The sequence below is a fragment of the Urocitellus parryii genome, chromosome 6 (genome assembly GCF_045843805.1).
Source record: "Urocitellus parryii isolate mUroPar1 chromosome 6, mUroPar1.hap1, whole genome shotgun sequence".
In the NCBI taxonomy this organism is placed as follows: Eukaryota; Metazoa; Chordata; class Mammalia; order Rodentia; family Sciuridae; genus Urocitellus; species Urocitellus parryii.
In genome coordinates this window covers 196,033,532-196,052,185 of record NC_135536.1, presented here as the reverse complement: position 1 = coordinate 196,052,185, position 18,654 = coordinate 196,033,532, and the positions used below count along the sequence as shown (strand labels likewise).

Below are 18,654 nucleotides of genomic sequence, written 5' to 3'. Positions count from 1 at the left end.
TTTGCCCCAAATGGGGATTAAAACGCTAATATGGGGAAAACTTAGGACCAACAAATCCCACGGCTGCCACTTCAGAGGAACCGAGAGGAGCCTGGAGCCCCTCCTCCCCCTGCTGCCAGACATCCCCAGGAAAGGATGCGCTTCCCAGTGCCCGGGAGGTGCCCTTCTGCTCCCCAGGGGATCCTCTGCTGTCGGCAGGCCCCTGATTCTGGGGCGTTTCTCCAAACTTGGAGGCTGAAAACCCCACATCTGGACACCGGACACCCCTGACATCCATTCTGTCCTGAGGGGCTTCGCACGTGGCTGCCTGGCTGGGCGAGCCCAGCACGGTGACCCTCGTGCCCAGGGCCCACACCCCTCTTACCCTGCTCCATCATCTCCAGCAGCCCCTGCTTGATGAGCTCCTCGCGCCCCTGCTTGCTGGCCATCTTCTTCTCCAGGGCTGCACAAGACACAAGGTCCACATGAGTCACCGTCAGAGGCTCGTCCAGGTCACAGCCATGCCCACCTCAGGTTTAACAGACAGTGGGATGGCAGGCGCCAGGCGTGCAGGCCTGGCCCTGGGGCAGGGGGGCACATGGAGCAATCTGCCAAGCAGTGTCAGGTGAGAGGCTGTCACTCTGGAGGCCTGCCTGTAGCACCTGCACACACAGCACCGTCCCCCAGGGCACCCCCACCACATACCTGCAACTCACCAGGTGGGGAATGAGGCCCCCCACCCCCAGCACCCCGGGAGCTATCTGCAGCGGGGCTGGCTCACGTTAGTGGGCCGCTCTGAGTGTCTGTCCACGCACTCTTCCCAGCCTCTCTCTCCCTGGGGTGGGCTCTAGCAGACCACAGGTCAGCAGCCTTCAAAGGATCCAACAGAGGGGCGGGCAGGGAAGGAGGGGGCCAGCTGAGGTCCCTCCACTGACCCCAACTCACAAATGGCACGCATTCACTCTCCAGGTCAGCCTCTGCCCCTCCCAGGGCAGAACCAGCTCTCACAGCACACCCCATGTCCCGCCTTCCCGGCAGCTCCACCGTCCCCTTCCTCCCTTCCCCAGTTTCCAAACACACAGTGTGTAGCCACTGGCTGCTTTCTTTGAAAGATCAAAGTGCCTGCTCTTAAGCAGATCGCAAAGCCCACGCATTCCACGTGCAGCCCCCCCCCCCCGCCAGGGCTCAGGACACGTGGGGTGGGCTGGTCACTCAGCTCGTGGTGGGTGGAAGCGGCAGATGGCCACCAGGTGAGGACAATGCAGTGGTTAACTTCTACCCGGGCACAGGTGGGTTCTGGCAGCCCCCAGGGAGCAGATCCAACTCAGCCGCCTTCATGGACCCTGAGGTTGGGGTGCTGGTGGGGACAACAGGGGTTCTATCGTAATGCCAATCCAGCACGAGCACCTGCTGTGCCCCGGCTATGGCAGTCACTGTGAGCAAGACGCACCCAGCCTCTGCCCCAGGCCAGCACGTTTGGGCAGGATGGACCACACCTGTTTACAGGCGGGAGCGTGGTGTGCCAGGGCTGGGGTCCTGGGTGGGGTCGTCTGGGACTGCCAGGGTGAAGGCCAAGAAGGGAGACCAAACAGGTGGGAGAGACGTTGTGGGGAGGAGGGAACACAGATTCCTTTCTGCAGCCTGTGCTGAAAGCGGGTCCCAGGTGCTGCTTGTGTGGCCAATGCTGAGGCCCTGCACTCTGAGCTGGGGGGGGGTGGGGTGGAGATGGCGTGATTCACGCCCCCAACAGAGGGGCTCTGAGCCCAGCGGCCACTTGGCTCCTCCCATGGCCAGGTTTGGATGCAGGACTTTGCCTCCACTGACCCAGGTCCTTCCCATGGCCCAAAGAGGCTGTTGGGCACTGGGCAGGGGTGGTGGGGGCAGATACAGTCCACAGAGGGGTAGGAACATCAGTCCTTCAGAGAGGAGGAGCAGGCTGGAGGCACCCCCAGGGTGGACGGCTCAGATGCGGCCTCCTGTTTGGCAGGTGAGTGGCCCTGAGCCCTGCCAGAGTCACACTGCATCTCATCCCAACCACTGCTGCCTGCGACGTTGGGGATTCGATGCTGAAACCAACAGCCCATCGCTTTGAGGGGACGCTGCAGGTGTTAAATGTCCTCCCAGGGTCACCGGAGCATCCGGGTTCCTCAGCTCAGCGCCGGGAGAGGCGCGGGGCACGGGGTCCTGGGAGCAGGAGGCTCGCCTTCCGATCCCACAGTGAAGGTGCTGAGCCCAAGAGGGCCAGGCCCCCTGTGCTCCCCCCTCCACGGAAGGTCCACATGGCAGGGCCTGGGTCTCCTGGGTCCTTTGTCCCCAGCACACAGGAGGACCCGGGGGTTCTTGAATAATGATGCTGGTTTTGTCTTCATTCTTGGCAAAGAGAAGGTGTCGACTGACCTCTTCATTAAAAAGTGATTAGCGAGTCATCCCATAGGCTGGAAACCAGGGTGAGTGGAGCATGGCCACTGCCCTGGCCCACCACAGGGCACTGGTTACACTGCTTTGTCCCCACCTCCCTCCAAGCCCTGGAGTGTGAGCCTCTTCAGAGCAGGGGAGGAAAGCAGAACCCGGGGCCACAGAGACAACGGCCTGCTGTGGCACCCACTAGGCCCGTCCCCAAGGCCCAGGCCCAGCTCCCGGGGCAGCAGCCCGGTTCATGGTGAGCAGCGCAGACAGGCCTCTGGGGACTGCGGTGCTGGGCTCCAGCCAGGGTCTCCCCTGCCCATAGCATGTCCTGCTGCCCTCTGGCCCCGAGTAAGGGACTCTCCCAGGCCCAGCCTGTTCTGCACCCTGGGGCAGACAGGGCCAGGAGAGGACTGTCCCAGCAGGGAGGGACACAAGCGCTCTGCTGACACCTGCTGTCCCATGCCCGGTCTTGTCATCACCTTGGGGCCACCTGCCTGGGGTGCAGGCTTGTGGCGACAGTTCCCGTGGTGGGTTCCGTGGAGGAAGGGGCAGCGGGACAACCCGGCGCAACCCGACTTCCCACAGAGCTGGGACTGGCAGGGTGTGAAGATGCAGCCTGAGTGAGTGTGGGAACCTTCTGGATCCTTGGGTGGGAGGCACTGGGACGGGTGTACCTAGCCAGAGCAGAGGTGCTGGAGAGGAGGTGGGCTTTCTGTCTTCCCACAAGAAGAGCATCCTGAAGGTGTTGTCAGGCCCAACTGACGGCCTCAGCCCTGAGTCACCCAGGGTCTCCTAGGAACAGCGAGAGTCAGGTCTGACCCAGGTCTGCAAACCTGGGCCCACTTCATCCAGCTGAGATCATGGGTGTGGGAGGCAAGGACCATGGTGGAGTCTAGTGAGGGCTCTGTGCTTGCCGCTGGGCTCCGGCATGATGCCCTAGTCCAGCCTGGCCCTGCACCGAGTCAGAACCTGTTAGCGAGGCCCCAGGGATGGTGTGCACTCCTGGGTCTGGGCAGTGTCCCTGTATGGTGACTGGTACTGACCCACCCCAACCAGGTGCTGGTGAAGGGAGTTGACCAGAGGGAGGCTGGGCAGCCTCTGGTCCTCAGAGGCCACAGAGCACAGCCCGCCCTCCTGGGTGGGGCCAGGAGACACAGTTTCTCGCAGCACGGGAGTGACCCCAGCCTCGGCCAGCCCCGCCCAGGGCTTACCTGAAGTCGTCTGCTTCAGCTTTTCATTTTTCTTTTTCCTCCATTTCCAGGGTTTGAAGATCCTGCCCAGGGTGGCCAGCTTGCTGTTCCTCCTCACGGGGGGAGTTCGAATCCCTGAGACCAGATACTCGGAACGCACCGGGGGGGTTTGGTCCATCTCATCTGGAAGACGAAACCAAGAGAGGGTCGAGTGGCCCCCAAGCTACCTGGCTGCTGGGGACCCAGAAACCCCCTCACCCTGAGGGGAGACCAGTGAGTCCTCAAGGCTTAGAGCCCAGGAGGGTCATCAGAGCAGTGGACACTCTGGGGCTCCTTCTGACCGGTTCATATACAGAGCACATTCGAACATGGACACCGTGGGCAGCCCTCCCCCAACTCTGCCTTCCACCATGGTAATTAAAGACTGCCTGGGTCCACAATGAGACATCCCCTGCCCCAGGGCCTTTGCTCACACTGTGCTTGCTATCTGTGCTGCTCTGTCTCGCCCAGCTTTTCTCTGCTTCATAAACCACCTACCCAGTCACACATTGCTTCCTCCAGGAAGTCTTTTACCAAAGAGAGCCAGGCCCTTGTCTTCTGCTCCCAAGGGCACCTGGGCAGGCAAAAGAACAGCAAATCCCACAGGGCACTGCCCTCCCCCAGCCTGTCAGCTCTCCAAGGGCAGAAAGCAGGCCTAGCACAGCTGCAGACCCCGGCCCAGGACTGCCCATCGGGCACCTCAGCAAACAGCTGCAGGCTGAGCCGGTCCATGAAGGACAGAGGGCAGTGGCTGGCCTTCGGATCCCCTCCTCGCTGGGGAAACTAGACCATGTTTGTGAAGTCTGTGGGACGCATACAGATGGGTGTCCTGGGGAGCTGCTGGCCGGGGACTGGCTGCAACCCCAGGCCATCACTGGCGACTGGCTAAGAGTGGGGGGCTTTCCTCTTGCGGGCCGTGTGCAGAGGTGAGGAGAATACAGCGGAGCTCTGAGCACAGGAAGGAGGCGGACCTGGGGTCAACCGTCAGGTCAGCAGAGCAGTGTGCCACACCAGCACTCCGTGTGCGAGGGGCTGCATGCAGAACGGGCACTGGGTAGAGGGAGGCTGGGGAGAGAGACAGTGCTTCGGAACAGGCTGCAGTGCAGCTGGCCACGCTGGCCGTGAGAGAAGCTCAGTCAGATGTCAGAGTCGGAGGAAAACTGCCTGGGATGACCAGCGCGGCCTCCATCAGCTCCGCGTGGACCATCCCATCCTGACACGGTTCAGAACAGTGTGGACAGGGGAGGGATGTTCCCTCCAACAATGACGAGGACCTGAGTCACCCAGGCTCCAGATCAACCCCCCAGTGTCCTTTGGGTGGACGTCCCCGGCCTGCCTGTGAGCCAACCTGGTCCAGGGCCTCCACCGCACACACACTCCCACCCTGAGCCCGGCCGCCCTCCACACCCAGGGGAAGTCACCTTAGTGTCACCTGTGAGAAAGGGCTGGGACCTCGGATCTCTTCAGATCCCAGAGTCCCCGAGCAGAGAGGCTGGGGGGCAGGGATGGAGGGGTGGCCGACAGTTTGGCAGCAGAAGGGAGAACTGGCGTCCCAGGGGCCAGCAGCCCGGGGGCCAGGACCTTCAGCCCTTCCTCCTCCTGCCTTCCCACCGAGGCATCCCTGCTCCGTCTGCTGCCCCACCAGCCTGTGAAGGCCCACCCGGGTCCAGCCCTGCAGGCAGCGTGGGAAGAACCAGCATGTGGCAGCATCAGAAGGACCAGGGGGCAGTGGCCTCTGTGCCTGGTGACAGACAGACCCAGCTGGCAGCCTCGGGAGTTCCCACAGCTTGTGATTTCCAGAGAACTGCCCCGAGATGGCCCACCCCAAGTCTCAGTTTCCACCTCTACAAGGTAAGAAGCACCCTGCAGGCAGGACGCAGGAGCTGGAGCGTGGCCTGGCATGGCCCGGGAGTCGGGAGGCACAGCAACCCAGGAACAAGGGCCTATTGATGTATGTGGTGGTGCGTGTGAGATGGCATCATGCTGGGCTTCATGGTCACTTGGACATGTGCATACCAGGCTGGTCCCGCTGACCCTCCACCTGGATGTCCACCGTGACAGCTTAGAGCCAGCTCACCAGTGTCACGGGGCTCACTCTAGACCTGAGCCACAGACCGTGACTGTCAGCATCTCTTCACGGTTGGGCAAACCAGGGCTCAGAGCTGTGAACCGACACTGGTGGTGGCCGGGATCTCCAGAACCCCTCACGTCCCTAAGCTGCTCCGGCCACCTAGACCAGGACAGGAAGTGGGGGACACCCAGACAGGAGGCTCTCAACAGAGCCAGCCTTCCTCCGGCCCCGTTCACTGTGCACTCTCCCAGGCCAGGTGGCCACCTGTGGCCCAGGGAGCAGCCGCAGGCGGTCATTCCATCGGGCAGCAGTCCAGGGCTACCTGACTGGGGACTCCTCCTCTTGGGCTTGGCGAAGAAGTGGGGACAACGATGTCCCCGACTGCTTTTCTCAAGAGGGATCCCAATTCCAAGCACCTGGCCCCTTGCGGGGCCCCAGGAAATATGGGAGAACCAGGGTGGCCAAAGGGCATCCCAGGCCCGGCCACCAACCCTCCCCAGGGACACGCAGAGCAGGAGTATGCAGCCAGGCCTTCTCTCTCCTGAGGCAACTCATCCGTGTTTTCTCCCCTCTCCTTCCTCCACCCACGATGCCAGATGGGAACGGAACTGCCAGTCCACAAGGACCCAGGAGAGACGGCTGTCCTGGGAACGTTCCCGGCACAAGGACAGAAGGGCCAGGTCACCCTCAGCCTCCAGGCGCTGGGAAGAGGAGGATGGTGGGAGACCAGGAAGCAGCGCATTGCTTTATCTATGCCTTGCCTCGCGCACAAAGGCCGGTGGGGGGTCGGCTGCCAGTAAGACACCAGGTGCTGTAGCCAGACAAGCCCACCCCAGAGGGAACCTGCAGGGAGGGTGGTCTGCTCCAGGCCACTGCATCCAGGGCTAGTAGAGCCCCACAGGAAACACCCTGGGGCTCCAGAGGAGGGCGATGTGCGGCCTGGGCTTCCTAGCAGCAGGGGCAAAAAGAGCAGCATATAGAATAAACTGCCAATCAGCCAGGGTGTGCGACTCCACTGTCCACCACCCACTGCCCGGGCCTCCTCCGGCCTCCTGACTGGCCTTCTGCCATCCTGGAAGCACAACTCGAGTGGTCTCACCTTCCTGCTCAGCCCCTTCCCCAGGGCGCCCCTCTCAGGACAAAATGCCAAGAGGTCACCTGGTCTGTCCTGCTCCCTGCTCTACCATCATCTCGACTGTGCACTGACGGCTGTCGCGCCCTGCTGAGGACGCAGCTCCCCGGCTCTGCTACTTCCCAACAGGGGCCCGAGCCCCAGCCCTCTCCTCCTCCCACCCCTGTGCCTCCCCGTCCCTGTAGCCCCGCTGAGCCAGGAGGGGCATCCTCCACTCCTTGCCGTGGGCAAGTGATCTGCTGAGGATGGAAGGTGGGCAGGGGGTCAGCGCCACCTCCCACCAGGACCAGCACAGTTCATGGTTGGCTGTCTCCTGCGAACTCCTTCCCCTGGTGGCTAGAGCAGGTGCTGGGTCCCCACACTGAGACTCTCCCGGCACACAGAAGTGTGAGGGCCAGACCGCGCGCCCCCCTCCCCTGCGGGGAGCCTCGTTGATGCACCCACTCGGCCATTCACCCACATGCCAGGTGTCATGCCGGGCACCGGGCCTACCAGGGGAAGAGGAGATGCAGACGCTGCCCTGGGGCCCAGCTGCCCGCAGGGGCCTGACAGGTAACGCGGTCACTGGAGCAGCCTTGCTCATTCCACAGCGCTGGCTCCCGGGCTCTGCACGCCCCTCTTCCTCGTCCTCATCTCCTGCCACCTCCACGGGCGTCCCTGCACACCCTGGTGTTCATTTGTCTGTGCAGCAGTGTCTCTGCCTGCCTACTGCCATACTGCCTTCTGAAGGGAGGCCACAGCAAGGTCCCCAGGGCCCAGAACAGCCCTGGAGCATGGCAGGGGGGGATCCCTGAGATCCCGAAGAGGCCCTGGGAGACGTGAGGGGCACAGAGCTGGTGGTGCAGCCGGGAGGCGAGCAGGGCCTGCCTGTGACCGGCAGGTGGCAGCTCTCAGAAAGGGACTGCTCCAGGGCAGGTGGCGGGCCAGGGGGAGGAGGACCAGCGGGCAAGGACTGTGGATGACCCAGGGAGGCTGCGGGGCCTGCAGGGGCTGGACCTGGACTCAGAGTTCAGCACAAAGTCCCTGCAGGGTACTCAGCTCCAAGAGCCCACCACAGATGCCCCAGCCTGAGAAGCTCCCCGGAGGGGCCTGGGTCATCGGGCGCAAACACCCCCACCTGGGGAGACAGGTACCCAGAGGTCTGCAGGTGGGTCCCCCCCCCCCCAGGACAAAGCACCCTCTCCCCTCCTCCCGCCCCAGGCAGCTCAAGCCCAGGGCCAGGCCAGCCGAGGGCCAGCAGCAGAAGGGCCTTCCCGGGGGCAGGAAGGTCACCACGGGTGCTGTGCCCTTCTGTGGAGGAGGCAGAGGAGGGTGGTGTGTGCTGGTGAGCAAGCAGGAGGGTGGCCACAAATGCCCATAGGTATGTGTGCACAGCGAGGTGCATGTGGGTGAGTGGGCGCACCTGAGGGTAGGTGCCCGTGGACCTGTGCGTGTGCCCACGGAGGGAAGGGACGGTGGGGAGGCCGTCTTCCCATGAGTCCTCTCCGCTCTCTCCCTGGCGTGGTGAGGAGACGCCTTCCCACCGTGGGAGACTCTGGGAGGTGCCAGCGCATTAGCAGGTCCCCATTAGCAGGTCCTCGAGCCTCGAGGAACAGCGGTGCTAAGTGCCAGGGGCACCTGGCACCTCTGAGGCATTAGCTGTTAATTACCCAGACGCCTCTCCTACATCTGCTGCTGCTGAGGAAGCACAGCCTCACACAGCCTCGGGCCGGAGCCCTCCTGGGGCTTCCAGAGGACAGCTGGGCGGTGGCCCACCCTGCTGGCATGACCCCTGGGACAGCCCCAGCTCCTCCCAGGCCCTCGCAGGCCAGGGTGGTCCACCCACAGACCCCGACCTGGAAGTCAGGCGCTGTTCGGGGACCTGCCCGCTGACTCTGTGCACTCTGTGCCCGGCGCAGGGCCATCCCTGGACTCATACTCCTTCCACCAGCTCTTGTCACTCCAGCCATTGTGCTAGGCCCAGGTTTCACTGTCCTCTGCCTTTCCCGGGGAACACCATGCCCATGAGAACAGGAGCTGTGACCTTCTCGGGCCTGTGGCGTGGCATCTCTGTGGCCCTGGCCCTCAAGGTTGCTCAAATAAACCCCTGGAGCCGGGCGGGTGCCTCCATCTGACCTCGAGGGCCCCCCTTAGCGGCCTCGCATTTCTCCTTTCCCGTCTCCACCACCACCCTCCCCTACCCTGTGCTCCACCACATCAGGACAACTTCCCCCAGGGAGCCAGCGGGAGGCTGCCCCTCAGGAGGCAGGGCCAGCTGTGCCGGAGGACAGGACGCGGGAGTCTCCCTGTCCGTTTCATTCCTTCACTCACAAACTCCTCCGACCTGAGAAGGAGCAGGCCACCCTCAGCCGGGCCCTCCCTCTGGGGGAAGCTCACCCTCGCGGGAAGCCCAGGCCTGGGAGGAGGGAAAAGCCAAATGGGGAAACTGGAGCTGAGTGTGGACCGGGACCAGCTGTGAACGAGGCCAACAGGAAGTCGGGGTGTGGACCCAAGGGCGGGGCCTCTGTCTCTTCCCTGAGTGCTTCCCCGTCCCCCAAACCCATCCGCCAATACTCGGTGACACCATCTTTGAACAAAGCCCAGTGCTGGGCACCCTCCCTGCCCTGGGGTCTCACTGGCCACAGGGCAAACCAAGCGCTTGGAACCCGGAAGAACCAAGACAGGAACCGACTGCAGAGGACACAGCTTCTCCTCCGGGGGTGGGGAGGAGGCTGGCGGCATGTGGGTTGGCAAGAGTTAAATGAAAGGTGCTCATTCACAGAAGCATGGATGGTGCTGAGGGGCTCAGTCCCCGAGATCCAAAAGCCCAAAAGCACTTCATATAGAGAACGGGGATCCAGCGATGCCCGCTCCCTGGGGCCAGTTAATGACCACGTGCCAACACAAACACACTACAGAACCCCGTCATCTGTTACCACGCCACTGACTAACACTGACCCCAAGAACACAGCCTGAAAATCAAGAGGAATTCTTCACGGATGAAATATCGATAACTGGAAACCCCACTGTGTCGTCCTTTCTGTCCCTACTCTGCTGGCCTGGGTCTGTGCACTACCCGAGAGCCCCAAGGCAGGGATTCATGGTTCATGGAGGACAGAGGGGTGCAGAAGGCAGGTGTGGGCCAGCCAGGAAAAGCTGCAGGCTGTGACAAGGGTCTTCAGGCCCTGGGGAATCACCAGGACGTGGCCAATCAGCCTGGAGACGGGACACCGAGAAGCTCAGCGTGGGGGGCAGGTGGGAGGCCAGGGCTGAAGGCAGGGGCCCTGAGGGCCACCGGCACATTCGGGAGTCAGGACCCCAGGCCTGCAAGGCCATCCAGGTCAGTACACAGCAGCACCTGGAGTGCCCCCGGCGTGGCAGGCTCCGTTGTGGGCACCTGATGTGAACCCGCAGTGTCTGCCCCGTCCAGATCCCTGTAGCCACATGGGAAAAGGCAGGCACAGGGCTGTGAAGGGATTTCCCAGGTCACCAGCCCGAGTGACAGAGCGGGGCAGAAAGCAGTCGAGGTCACGCCAGCTGCTCCAAGAGCCCTCAGAAAGGCTGAGGAGGAGAGGGATGGGGCGTCCAGCACGTAAGCCAGATGTCGCAAAATCAAGGGCTACTGCGTCGAGGGCCCCAGGATCAAGGGCCTGCAGCCAGTCGGCAGGGATTGTGGCTGGACAAACGTTCTGGGCATTTTAATAGACTCGTCCCTGAACCTCCAGGCCAAATTTAAATACAGATTTCAAGGCTCCCAGAGGTAAAAGCCTTCTTGGTTTGATCTCCACTCTGGAAAGTTCTTGAGTAACAGTTGAAGAGCCTGGATTTCCGGTGTGGTGATCAATAAGAACAGATCAAAGGCCACTCTGGGACCCCTTCCAAGGACGGATTGAGGCCACTCACCAGCCACTCACAATCACGCTGCTCAGGGTGGAGGAAGGACTGGCCACTGCGGTGGGTGGGAGGCAGGGAGGGCTGCAGGAAAGGGGCCAGAGAGCCCCTCAGCACCCCCGGCTCTGCTCTCTGCAGCTCTGCCAGCCGGTCCGTGAGAATCCCTGACCACCACCCACCCTCGTGGCCTGTGTTGGGGAGACACTGCTGCGTTTCCAGGGGGGCAGTGTCCCTTCCTGCCCCTAGCACGTAGCGCACGAGCTGGCGTGTGGCCTGAAGGAAAGAACAAGTCGGGGAAGGAGACTGATCCCGGGATGCAAAACTGGAGGCAGGGTCAAGAGCAAGCCAGCCACTGTCATCCACCCGCCGCCTTTTCTGTGCCCCTTGATACGGGGAAACTGCAAGTCCTAAGTGACCTGCAGCCTCCCCTCTGCCCACCCTGAGCTCAGATGTCACCTCCTCCTGCCGCTGGCCACTGGAGGTGCCAAGCACAGAAAACCGACAAGAGCCTGGCTGAGCTTAGAGTGAACCCAGACCCTGGGAGTCAGGGCTTGAGGACACTCACGCTCAGCAGGGCACACACGTTCGGACGTCCGCGGGGAGGCTGCCGGACTCTCGCGTGTCCATTCCAGCTAAGCACCTCCAGGGAGGCAGGGACTGTGTTTTCAGGGCGTCTGACGTTCGGGAAGCAGAGGCTCAGAGCAGGTGAGAAGAGTGCCAGTGGGTCACGTGGCTGGTAAGCGGCAGGGCGGAGTCAGAGAGCCCGTGGTGGACGTGGTTAGGAAATCACGGTCTGTACCCCAAGCCCCTTGAAAGCTCCATTCAGGGCCAGCATAACCAAGGCTCTGAGGAGTCCTGCAGGGCGCAGTCCTGGCCAGCTCTTCAGCCAGCTTCTCCTGGAGGGTCCTGACCCCCCCCCCAGCACCAACCCAGAGGCCGTCAAGGGCCTTGGAGCAATACACCTGGGTTAAGCAGTCCCGTGCCTTCCCGCCAAGGGCTGTGCGTGGTTATCTATCTTTGGAAAATGGAATCCTTCTCCCCCAGTATCTGTGTCTCAAAGTTAATAGGATTCTCTAAGATCTTGGCAAAAACTGGGCCTCAAAATTTCCCAAGTCATGGAGCTTCTAGTGGCCCCAGGCTCCTACAGCGCGATGCTGACATGAAGCTGTGACCAGAGCCCGGCCCTCTCTGGAGCAGCTGTTCCGCTCACATGTGTGGTGCGGAAGACACCCAGCCAACCAGGAAGCCATCTGCTTAGCATCAACCCATAATCCTGCCAGTGGTCACCGGCGCCTGCCAGGCAGATGGCCACTTCTCCAGAGAAAACCAGCTCAGCTCTAGGCAGGTGGACGGGGAAGCCAGAGTTAAAACAGGAGGGCGGTGCCTGGGGAGGGGGGCGGTGCCTGGGGAGGGGGGCGGAGCGGCCCCAGGGCCTCAGCTCCTCTCTCTTTTGCTCCTGCAAACTCCGGAGCCTCTGTGGGAGTCTTTCAGGGCTAAGAGCAGCTGTCAGAGACATCCTCCTAAAATCTGTGCTTCACAGAGAGCAGAGAGGGAGCATTGCAGAGGGAGGACACGAAGTAGAGCACCTCGGGAGGCTTCGCAGGGTGCAAGCTTAGCCAAGCCCGGGTGAGGGCTGCAGTCGGCCCTGCAGCCTGACTTCCCAAAACCAAGGTGAGGAAGTTCCTCCTTAAGGCCTGTGAAAGCCAGGAGGGGTGAGCGCCCGCACCTGGGCTTGGACTTAGTTTTGAATACCTGTTTCCAACGCTTTTAGACATGTTGCAGGAGGGGACAGTGGGGCCACATGGTGCCCTCTACCAAACCTCTTGAGGGACCACGGGACCCTTTCACCTGATGGCACTGCTTTCCATTCCCACCAGGAGCAAAGCACCCACACCAACAACTCAGGCAAACTCAACGCCAAACAAAGGAGCCAGTCGCCAAGAGGACGTGGGGTCTGTTCACATGGCATGTCCACATGGACAGAAAGCACAGGGGTGGCTGCCAGGGGTCAGGGGAGGAGGAGAGGACCTGGTCTCCCTTGGGGGTCGAAAGCTCTGGAATAAACACAGGCAGCGGCTGCAGAGCTACACAAGTGTACTAAGTGCCACCAGACTGCAAGGCAAATGTGGATTTTACCTTCAATAATAACAAAACAATAGGAATTCCTATGAATGAATGACGTCAAATGACCCAACAGAAAATACACACAGTGCTTGACCACTTTACAAAAGAGGGCACCCAATGGTCAGTGGGCATATAAAAAAGATGCTCCACCTAATTAATATTCAGAGAAATGTAAATGAGATCCTCCCTGATTGGTGCAAGGGAACCACACCCTCTAAAATGGTTAATAAGGCCAACTGGGTGGTCGATCACCTCCTCTAAAACCACAGACATGTCTCTTGCCTGGGGAGATCTCCCTGAGGGCGAGGCTGGTCTCGCTGACCAGAAGGAACTGCGAGTTGCACGGGGGACGGGGTGAAGGGCTCCCCAGCTCCCACCTGCCTGTGGCCCATGGCTTGGGGCCCAGCAGGCCAGCAGCACAGGGGAGGACGCAGTCTCTCCAGCTGCAGCAGCTCTGCCTGTGCAGGGCAGCTTCCTGTGCTGAACGCCAGGACCCTCCGCCCCAGCCCTTTCTGTTCCCAGGCATGAGCCCAGCCCGGGGCAGAGTTAGGTGCCAGGGGCCAGGAGGCCTATGGGTGACCTGCACAAAGATCATAACTGTGCTGTACACAGACTTCCAAGAACAAAACACACAGGTCCGTGCAGTGTGCACACCTTGCCTCCCCTGAACTGGACATCTGACAATGGCCACATGCTGCAAGCACCTGGCTGGGGGCCTGGGATGCCAGGCTCCTGCCACCACCGCTTGGAAGAACCATTTGAATTGTCGATCTGTTTTGTTCCAGAGCATGTGCTAAATCATGCAGCGTCTAACTTGAGTGGACACCCTGTTCCTGTAGGCCTTCCAGGAGGATCCAGGCAGGATACTGGACACGGCTGACCCAGAGTGGACATACCTGTGGCTCTGCCTGGCCACATCCAGTCCTCTTGCCAAGTCTGCAGTCCCCTGCTGGACTACAGAGGCAGGTGCTTCTATCTCCCACCTGGACGCACACCTGGACACATACCCACCTTGAGCAGTGCCCTCCTGGGCTCACAGCCACCTGGCTATCCACCAATAACCAGCATGCACCACAATCTCAGCAGCCAGGTGAGCAGTGAGGGAGGGGGAGGCTGTCAGAGCATGACCTGGGGCTGGCCACGCCCCCAGGAGAGGAGACCCAGGGAGCAAGAAGGGTGAGAGGGGGAAGTGGGGCCCAGGTCTTCTCGCTCAGAGAAAAGCTGTGTGCCACTCCCTCTACCTGGAGAAGGCAGCCTGGGACCTGCCTCCCGTCCCTCTCTCCGGTCCATCTGGCTGGTCTACACTTCTAACAGACACTAGAGACAAAGATGTTACATCAGCAAGGCCAAGGGCCTGGCCCAGGACAGCCCAGCACGGGCACGGGGGATTCCTGGACACACAGCCCAAGGTGATATTTAAAGGTCACTCTCCAACTGCCTCCGTAAACAAGGGAGGGCTTGGATCACAGTTCCCAGCTGGGCCAGCACATCCCCATGAGGGGGTTAAAGGCATCATCCAAACTGAGTCCCTGGGGGCCCCTGGGGTCCCGACCTAAAGAATCGCTCCCTCCTCATCCATCAGGCAGATGGAGTTAAGGCCCATCCTCTCCTCTGGGCGGGTTGGAATGCACAGGACAAACACAGGCTGGGGGACCCGGCTCCTGTTACCTCCCGGGCAGCACTGCCCCTCTCAGCAGGGACATGCCAGCATGGTGTCTGGCCAGCTGCTCAGGGTGCATGTTACCGTGTCAACAGTGGGCTGATGGATCACGAGTGAGGGCCAGGAGGGAGACCTGGAGGGCCTCGAGCATTGCTGGTGGGATGTGACTGGGGCGGCCACTGTGGGAAGGGGCTGGTGCTCCTCACACAGACCCTGAAAACAGCTGTCCACACAAAAACCTGTACGTGAGCACGTAGCAGCACTCTTCCTAACAGCCAAACGAGAACACAGCCCAAATGCCCACCGACTGGAGAACAGATGAGTGGACAGTGCACCCATTCCTTGGCTTGTCAGTGGCCACGTGGAGACACAGACGCATGAGCGAGCACACGTGGTACGATCTGTGTATATGGGATTTCCAGAATAGCTAACTCATGGAGGCAGAAAGTCAGTTAGTAGTTACAGGAGGACCGTGGACAGTGGGTCCTCCACGGGCAGTTTCCATTTGGAGCATGGAGGTCTGGGAGAGGGTCACACAGACCTGTGTACACAGTGACATCCATGGATCTGGACTCTCCGTGAAGCTGAAATCAAGCTACATGAGTTACAGCGCGGTAACACGGAGACAGGGAAGCAAGAGACCAGGATGGCAAGGCCTGCCCACAGATCTCCCAGGTCCACTGAGCTGACAGCTGCAGGTGTCCTTCCCCCTCTCTGAGGACACGTGGAACCCAGGACTCAGGACTGCTCCATAAGCCACGGTCCTGGCTGCCCAGACCAGCGGCTCCACACCAAGCCAGCATGAGCGATTACCATGGTCTCCCAAAGCTGTCTGCATCCTCCCACCATGGCCACCACTCACGTCAGCTCACCATCTACAGCATGGATGACAGCAAGGCCAACCCCAGCCACGCCGTGTCCATTCCTGCTGCTACACAGTCCACGGGCCACACAGACATGGAGTGATGGTCAAAATTACAAATCAGGCCCGGGCAGCCCAGCATAACCTTGGCTGGCCCCGCCCACACAGGGTCAAACCCGAGCTCCTCAGGATGTCAACTGCTCTCCTGGACCCCAACTCGTTACCTCTCCAGCCACACTGATTGTCCTCTGCACCCCTCCTAGGGGCTCAGTTTGTGGTCACCTCAGGGCCTTTGCACCAGCCTCTGCTCTGCCTCAAACATTTGCCCCAACACTGGCACATCACTAGGAGAGATACTGCTGCCTCAACAAGCCCTCTTCCAAGCATGATTTGGTCAAGAGGCCACTTCGCCATTTTAGAAGCTGCATTAGACGAGACCCCCATCCTCTGTACTCTGCAGCCTCCGGCGAGACAGAGGGCAGGGGCAGGCAAACCAAGAAGCAGAGCCTGGGCCCTGCTGCTGGAGTGCCCACAGGCTCATTCTGAAGGAAACTGAATTTAGGAGGCATCAGGGCAACTTGTGGGAGCCAGGCTTCCAAGCCAGAGGCCTGGACCCTCGGGTGGGTCCCCTTCTTTCCACAATGGACCTCAGGCAAGTCCAGGCCTCTCCCAGCATCTCCTGGGTCCTCACCTGTGAAATGAGACGGCACTGACCTTAGCACGGGTCACACCTGTGGCAAAACCAGACAGGAACCTGACAGACAGGTGGGAGGCTCTCATTCCTCCCCGTCCTGAGAGCCCTAAGGTCGAGGCCCGGCTGGAGGCGCCGGGTTTGGTTCAGCCCTTTCTCTGGGCAAAGTGGGCCCAAGGGCTGTTGCTGTATCCTGCAGGCTAAAAGCACCTGATCCATCCAGAATTTGGCAAGCTTGACCGTTCTAAGAGGATCACTGCAAGGTAGGAAAGCCCCTGGAAATTAGATGGAGCACGCGGCAGTGGGCCTCAGTATGAACTGAAATGGACCAACAGGAGTCCAGCAGTCTCACCAAGGCCAGTGCCTGCCTGGGCGATTGGGCAGCCCCGCCCCGGGCAAGGCACAGACCGCCTCCAAGGAACTTCTCACGACTGCGTGCACCACTGCAATCACCTCGACCCCGATTTTAATTAAAGAAGTTAACCAGTGCTCTTTGTGCACTATCACAGATCCTTCCAGGAAGGACCCACCCAGGAAGCACTCAAGGGCCCTTTTGATTTTTCATGAAACAACATGATCACGTGTATAGACTGGGGCAGAAACCAAATGAGAGCAGGAAGAAAATCACCAACTGAAATCATCTGACCGTGGGGTCTCCATCAGTCTCCGCCTTCCTTTATGGGCAAAATGAACTTGGGTTACTCTTCACCCTCCACCAGCTGTCCACACCACCCGTCCACCCGCCCTCCTAGAGCACCCGGCATGGCAGGCCCGGGATTCGTCAGGAGCAAGTCAGATTCAGCCCTGCCCTGCACGAGGGTCTTTATCTGTTAATGTCCTTCCAGAACCCTTTAGAAGGAAGGGAGGGGCTTGCACCCACGGAGCACCTGCACCGGCCCGTGTTGGGCACCCGGGCCTCTTCGAAGAGCAGAGCAGGGGCAGGACATGAGCTCAAGATGTCCTGGAGATGAGCGACACTGAAACAGAGGCGAGGACAAGGGTGAAGTATGGACGATGAGCAGGTAAGTGCCCAGAGGGCAGGGGACAGGGCCTCTGTCCTAGGGCCTGCAGAGCCGTATTGGGTGCAGGTGGCCAGAGAGGCCCTCTATGAAAATGTGACATTAAAGCCTGAGCAGGGGCCTCAGATGAAGAGTAGACGGGACAGCAGAGAGGTGGGGGGACTCTTTCCAAGCCAAGGTGGGGATAGCACCAGGCATGGGGTAGAGGAGGGAGCCTGGTGACTCGAGAGAAGGGGGCAGGTCGGCACCCCTGAGCGTGTGGGAGGGAGGTGTGACGAGGACCCCACATGTGCTGTGCACCTTGAGTCTTCAACAGTCAACGTGGGGAACCTGGCTCCCAGAGGCACACCTGTGCTGGGTCCCTCGGAGTCCAGGGGCACACACATGTAGGAAGCTTTCCTGCCGAGGGAGAACATGGCAGCATCTCCGCCTGCACCTCTTAAGACGTGTGCTCAGTGTGTGGCCTTCTCTAAACCTTTAGACACATCATGAGGAATTAGTTCTCTCCACATGAATTTCTCCAAGCTCTGATGGCAGAAACTACCTGTCCTGCCACAGTGTTGGAGAGAATCAAAGGCACAAAGGAAACTCTTTTCTGAGGCCACACAACCTTATGCCAAAACCAGAAAAGAAAACCCCTGGAAACGAAAATGGCAGCCCAGTCCGTCCGGTGACCACTGAGCACAACTGGGTGGTCAGCCGATCAGAGGTAAGGCTTTGGAGGGGACCAAACAGCACCAAGAGGCCGGACTTACTCCAGAAACACAAGACTAGGTCAACATGAAAAATCATCAGAAATCACCACATTAACAGAATAAAGGAAAAAAGTCATATGGTCATTTCATCATATACAGAAATTGTATTTGATAAAACTTCATCCATTCATTATTAAAAATGTAACAAATTAGGAATAGAGCTCTATTATACAGTTTATCTATCTTTATCTGTTTATCTGTAGTTAAATGTAACTTATATATACACTTGTATTATATCATAGAATAAGTCATAAATAGAATAAAAATAAGCCCCCAAAATAAGTAAGACTGGAGGCTATAAAAGAGAGATTCTTAGGCAGGAGTACCTGATAACTAGCAAGAGTAGCTGCCCGGGTCAGACGTTTTTAGTCCGTTTAAGGCCTGCAGATCTGCCTAACCTCCTACACAGGTAGGATTAATGTTTGCTAATATAATTACTCAGCCTTAAGTATCAAAATAAAGGGATTTCTACTAAACACAGGTCATAGCAACAAAAAGATATGTTACAAAATCAAAGGACATTAAATAGCTTAACTGCCTCTTCAGAGGATGGACATCTGTGACATGAAAAGTCAAATGTTGAGTTTACAGTCCTGATGACTCTATCCTTGTCCTCTCCAGCCCTGTTACGGGCACAGCTTCTCAGCCCTCCCACCCCCTGGTGAGAGATCATTGCTCCTTCCATCTTCATGGTGTTCACTGAATGTTCCAGATGCTGCGACATTTATTTCATACTCATGTCCTTTTGTTTCTCTCTCATCGAAGCACCATCCCCAGATGACTTTACAACCCGTTCTTCCCCAACCAGATGCTGTCTGACAGCATCTACCAGCACTGAGCCGATGTAAGCTCTGTG

General features: G+C 59.6%; 1 protein-coding gene across 1 annotated transcript in view; it reads right to left on the bottom strand.

Moving 5' to 3' along the window:
• Positions 1–18,654, bottom strand: part of Phactr3 (phosphatase and actin regulator 3) — a 166,044-nt gene that overhangs the window by 62,937 nt on the left and 84,453 nt on the right. Inside the window, exons 2-3 of the mRNA XM_077800184.1 lie at positions 3,597–3,758; positions 365–442 (exon numbers count right to left, since the gene is read on the bottom strand). Coding sequence (XP_077656310.1) covers positions 365–442; positions 3,597–3,758 — 240 coding nt within the window. The remainder of the gene's footprint in view (positions 1–364; positions 443–3,596; positions 3,759–18,654) is intronic.